General features: G+C 43.1%; 1 protein-coding gene across 2 annotated transcripts; it reads left to right on the top strand.

Annotated features, from left to right (window-relative positions):
* The first annotated feature begins 209 nt into the window (after window positions 1-209).
* On the top strand, window positions 210-3,473 carry LOC126050157 (uracil phosphoribosyltransferase homolog). 2 transcript variants are annotated; one of them, XM_049827685.1, is made up of 4 exons: window positions 210-375; window positions 2,087-2,248; window positions 3,004-3,102; window positions 3,134-3,473. In XM_049827685.1, exons 2-4 carry the CDS (start codon window positions 2,095-2,097, stop codon window positions 3,238-3,240), a joined length of 360 nt encoding a protein of 119 aa, XP_049683642.1. In that variant the 5' UTR covers window positions 210-375; window positions 2,087-2,094; the 3' UTR covers window positions 3,241-3,473. The 2 variants fall into 2 exon arrangements, with proteins under 2 accessions (XP_049683642.1, XP_049683643.1); XM_049827686.1 differs by lacking the exon at window positions 210-375 and adding an exon at window positions 1,203-1,312.
* The last annotated feature ends 2,527 nt before the right edge of the window (window positions 3,474-6,000 follow it).

Genomic DNA, 6,000 nt, shown 5'->3' with positions numbered 1-6,000 from the left:
GAATTAATTCGTGTTCAAACCAGAGTGTTTCCTTTGGAAAAAAAAAAAAAAAAAAAAACTCATTAAGTATTTCCAGTGATTCTTCAGTGACAGGCACTCTGCCATAGTCGGCAAATTGTGGGTGGACTGTTTCAGAGGACAACTTTCCCCACTGCTAAAAATAGACAGCAACCTATTCTGATGGTCAGCTACCAAACACCACTTTGCCAGATAAAGAACCCTTTAGTGTTAAATCTGACCCATGCCTTCCTAGGGACTGCATTTAAAATCTCCCTTAACCTTTTATTTCTTAATAAACTGTGTTCCTCGGGTGTTTTCTCATTGAAGGTGTGTTTTCCAGCCCTCGGGGAAGTCTTCCTGGAGCCCGCAATGCAGGTAATAAAACCTCCCTTGTCTTCCTTGGTGTCTCCCTTTTTGGTTCTATGGAAGCATTAGCTCCTCTTGGCAGAGCATCTCATTAGGAGCTCATGTTCAGCTGATTATTCCTCTTCTGAATCACTGTTTTCTATGTCTTTGTCACCCACCCTGTAGTCCAGCTGCTGCTCTACTCTTAGCCTGATGACTTTACATCTGGTGGCACTGAAAAACATGTTGTTTACTTAAGCTCAGCTCATTACGTGATCCAGATTAGGTTTGGTGGCAGCGACCTGCCCCTAACTTCTGTGCACCTGCAGATCACCAGTAATGATTTTCTATTTTCTTGTGGGTCACTGATCACACATTAAGCGGTGTGGGGTCAAGAACTGGTAGGAAGGGAGCTGTGCCTGGTTCAGCGATGCTTCTGCTTACAATTACACTTGGAGACCTTCCAGTTAGTTTTCAGTCCAATTAATATTTGTCATATTGACTTACATCATTCTTCTTAATCAAAATATTGTGAAAGAGAAGATCAGATGTGTTACTAACTGAAGGTTTATTCTATCAGTGCTACTACTTTAAACCATGACATTAAGGAAAGTATCTGGTTAACTTGACAAAGCCTACTTTTCATAACGTTACAGTACCTTCTTGAAATGATTTATTAGTCAGGCCTCTTACCTACATTACTCTGCATTATTTCGCTTGGCATTGCTGCCAGCGTGACAGAGACGCACCACGTTTGCTCCAGTAAAGGCCATACTTCCCCCATCCCCAAATGGGCTCAGCCTTTAACTGAGTCTTTTGCAGGGCTCTGCTTCGTTGCAAAATGCGATATCCCTACCATCACTTTTGCAGGCAGGCTTGTGCTTGTTTGTGACCACTACAACAGGGCACAAGTATGAAGGAGTGAGAGTTGAAAAGGGAAACTGCGGGGTCAGCATAATGAGAAGCGGTAGGCAGTTTCTGGCTGTTGAACGAGTACGAATTAAACGTTTTGGAAACGTGTAAGCAACTTCCTTTCAAAAATGTGCACCAGCACTTCTCTATGGCAAAGTTTTACCCAAACCTGTCAGCCGTTATTCCTTCTTAGGTATCCTTGATCACAGAATGTCAAGTAATATGTTTCGTTAACTTTTTAGGAGACACATAGCTGCAACAGATTTCATCTGGCCTCTTCCCTAGCAGCTGTTAACGGAGAGGGGCCAGACCAACTGTCCGTCCTTGTTTGTCGCTAACTACTTCTGCTCAGAGGCAGGTCTCCAAATAAACCCCGCTCAGCGGTGGCAGAGTCGCTGTTGTTTTGCCCAGTGCTGCAGAAACCTTTGTATCTGTGACGTAAAGTCCCGTGGCTCCACAGCTTCCCACGCTACGTTTTGTACCGTGGTGTCTCTGGGCAGAGCTCGAAGACGTTCTCCCAACCCCATACGGTTGTTTTGACGTTTCCAGCTCTCGCCTTCGAGAGATTAGCGCTGGTGTGTGGCAACAGTAATACTCAGGAGCTAAGTAACACCAAGTAGACTCGTTTTCCTGTCTAACCAGAGAAAAAAGGAAAACAGCTTCAAGTGTTCTTAACAGTTAGAACCGAGAAAAAAAAAAAAATCTTCTTTTTAGAACTCTCCACCAATACAGTGTTGGGACTGTCTATTTAATTGTAGCATCTTGCAGTTGTGCCGTTTCTTAGCGTGTAACAATTTGTTGTTGGTTTTTTTTTGCTGCTCCTTTTGAGGCGAGGCAATGGAACAAGGTTTACGAGACTGCTGTAGATCAATCCGCATAGGAAAAATCCTGATACAGAGCGACGAGGAGACTCAAAGAGCGAAAGTGTACTATGCTAAGTTTCCACCAGACATTTACAGGAGAAAGGTTCTTCTTATGTACCCAATACTAAGTAAGTGCCTTTCATCACCATGTACAGTTAGACTCATCTGGACAGTGAGTGCGCTGAATTTAAAGGAAAATTTCCAGATTTCAGGGGCTTTGATTAGGTTTATTTATCAGCCTGTGCCAGAATACAGATTAGTCAGCCTGCACCAGCATGAATGCAGAGCAAATCATTTGGGCATGCCTGCGTTTGTGAGAAAGGTTGAAGCATTAAGACTTTATAAATTCAATTTTTTAAATTTTTCCATGAGAAAATACTCAAACAGTATTTTTCTCATGCTATTAAAAGACATTTTTTGGATTAATATTATACTCCTAGAAGTAAATTACTTCAAATACAGTTAACACTACCAAAAAAAAAAAATATTATAATCTGGTAAGCATGGTAAGGAATTTGTCAGGATGAAGTAACTTTTCCAGTCTAAGATTTAATTCTGGTTCTAGACATGGAGCTCTTGATTGCCATTTTACTATTTTAGATGAGCTTTTTTGCCTCAGGGCTTTAATAAAATCCACCGACTCCAGTGCTTAAAACCTGGCAGAGTTGGCTGTCTCAGAGTAGAGTTGAAGTTCCTTCATCAGGAGACCAGAGTTTTCTACAATTAATCCTTGCAGAGGTGATAGTTTTCCAGTGGGAAAGGACAGTCTCATCATTCAGTCACACACCACTGTTAACACGGATAGTCTCGGATGGCCTAGGGCAAGTTCTTCAACCAGGAGAAAAGAAGAAAAAAAAAAAAATCTCACTTTTTCCCCTTTTAGGTACTGGTAATACTGTCATTGAGGCTGTCAAAGTTCTTGTAGAACATGGCGTACAACCAAGTGTCATTATCCTGCTAAGCCTATTCTCCACACCGCACGGTAAGTTGAAGCCTTTGCCCTCTCTCAAAAGGTGCCAAATCGATCATCCAGGAATTCCCAGAGATCGCCATTTTAACTACAGAAGTTCATCCTGTTGCACCAACACACTTTGGAAAGAAGTATTTTGGAACAGACTGACACACTTGGAACAAACGGATATAACTACATGAGGGTTTTTTCTACATTTTATTATTGCTGAGTTGGTTGAGGGCATGTTTAAAAATCTTTTTGGCCAAAGGGGGAAATACTTGACTTAGATCTGGTCAGTTACTGCCTGCACAGCAAATCAGGTACAGTAACAAAGCAGTCTGTCGTTACAAAGTCAAGCATCTCAATGTTGGGTTGTATAAATTGCTACACTCTGGTTTAACTTATTTATTCTTCTATAGCCTGAATTTTTGGAGTGCAACTGGATTCACAGCACCTAACTGACAATAAACGTCATGAGAGAAATCTTTTGGGCCTTTTCCACAATGCATCATAGAGATCTATCCTATAGATTGCACCAGTGAAAGTGGAAATGGATTTTACCCCTTAAAGAGCTATTTGCATGTTAAAAAAAATCTACCACACACTCAGCTGAATACTTCATCTCTTTCGTTACCTGCAGCAGTGACTACAGCCAGCCTGAGGAATTTCTGTTTTCAAGTGCATTTACCTAGCGTATTTGACAGAACTTTACGCATCCTGCATTTATCACGTTCTTTGTATGCAACTTTCTTTCAGAAGCTAAGGGAAAAAGTCAACTTAAAAAGTAAATAGCAGCCCAGCTTTAAAACCACAGGTAGCAGTGGGTGCACTCAAATTACTGCTTTTACGCTGCCCAGCTCTCTAGTTAACAGCCTTCTTAAAGGCCAAAAATACTAACTGGAAAAGCTGTATCCTCCTTAGTAGGCCATCTGCAATTATGTTTGTGGCATCAGCTGCAATAATGCACTGAGCAAAAAGGTCTCAGCAGCAGCATTTTGAGAAACACTAAGTTTCCCCACAGGGATCTGACTGTTCATTTACATGCTGCCTTGAAGAACACGGGCACATGAAGTCTTCAGCAAACGCCGCGCTGACGCCGTACTCCTGGACACCCACCTTCCACTGCAGCTTTCTGCACTCAGCTTTAATCCTGGGATGCAGAGGAACCTGCCCGACTATTCCGTGGCACTGGAATGCAGCATGAGCGGTACCAATGCAGGCGTAGCGTAAGGATATCTGCCTTAAGTAAGCAGGGGAGAACAAAATGGAGCTTGTTCCGTCACTCAGACACGGGGGTTTTTCCACATTTTGTTCTGCCTCATTTTTACACAGCTTTTGTATTTCTTTCACGTTTCATTCTGAAGCTTCAAAAATATGACATGTGAATATTGATTTGAAGTGCTTCCGAAGCTATCAGACTATTTATTGTTTCTACCTGGACAAGAGTTTGTTATAACCAAGTGAGGCTGAGCTGCTTTTAAGGAAAGGGAAAAATCGGCCATACCTAATTACAGGAAAAGTTACTGAATAAGAGCCTTTAAAAGCTGCTCCTAAACCTGAGCTGGACAGCTGCGTTATCGTAAAGATATCCGTTTTAGTAATAATTAGCAGACAATATCTACCTAACGAACAGTGCTGCAGCTAGACAGCAGGCAGGGATCCTGCCTGCAGATCTTGTAGGCAGCTCTTCTGCTGCTGCTGCTGCTTGGCAGAGAAACGACACTGGAGGGATGACATGGCTGGAAACAGAACCAAATCCAGAAAGGATACAAGAACCTGCTCAGAAAACTCCTGTAAATCCACACGGCTTCAGACACAGCTCTGATACTCCTGTCTTAACTGGTATCCTCTCTTCAGCTGACAGAACGAAACAGAAAGTCACCAAATCATCCTCCTGTTTTTGTATACAAGGAATTGAGAGTTTCAAAAGGCACCAGTAGCACCTCTGTTGGTGCTAAATTCCTCTACGTTTCCTATTGTGTTTAGCTGCCATCTTCCTCTCAAGATCCCCCTCCAGGACAGATTTTGCCAGAAATGAGGTGATTAATTCTACTGCCATCTTTCATCAAACACAGCTTAAGGCACACCATGAGATTTACGTTAGAAATGCGGGTTTAGACTGATAAGACTGAGGTGCTGGAGCATGTTTAGGGAAGAGCAACCAAGCTGGTGAAGGGCCCGGAGCACAAGTCCAGCGAGGACTTGTGAGGAGCAGCTGAGGGAACTGGGGTTGTTTAGTCTGGAGAAAAGGAGGGTGAGGGGAGACCTGATGGCTCTCTACAACCACCTGAAAGGAGAGTGTACCGAGGTGGGGTCGGTCTCTTCTCCCAAGTAGGACAAGAGGAAACGACCTCAAGTTGTGCCAGGGGAGGTTTAGATTGGATGTTAGGAAAAATTTCTTCACCAAAGGGGTTATCAAGCACTGGAACAGGCTGCCCAGGGAAGTGGTGGAGTCACCATCCCTGGAGGTGTTTAAAAGACATGTAGACCTGGCACTTAGGGACACGGCTTAGTGGGACTTGGCAGTGGTAGGTTAATGGTTGGACTAGGTCTTAAAGGCCTTTTCCAACCTAAATGATTCTACGATTTTGCCTGCTCCCCAAACAGGCTGGGGATTTAAAAGCTCAGATGCGGAGGGATGGTACCTGAGTATGTAAGTACTCCCGAGAGCACAGCCCTGCCAGACAAACCAGACCAAGATCAGAATTTAGCAAATTACTGAACACTATTAAAGATGGCTCTTTAAGGTGCAGAATTCTTCTCCAGTTCTTTAAAACTCTAGCATGCCAGACCTGCCAATTTAAAAATAACCAGCTGGGATAACCTCCTGAGGTAATGTTTGAATGGAAAATACTTGGTTGTGTAAGACATAAAGATGGGCTTCTCTCCCCACCAGAAGAGAAGGGACCCTCCATCCACCTGCCTAAC

Source organism: Accipiter gentilis, chromosome 24 (assembly GCF_929443795.1).
Source record: "Accipiter gentilis chromosome 24, bAccGen1.1, whole genome shotgun sequence".
Classification (NCBI taxonomy): domain Eukaryota; kingdom Metazoa; phylum Chordata; class Aves; order Accipitriformes; family Accipitridae; genus Astur; species Astur gentilis.
The sequence above is the reverse complement of the archived record's forward strand: the minus strand, read 5'-3'. Positions and strand labels throughout refer to the sequence as shown.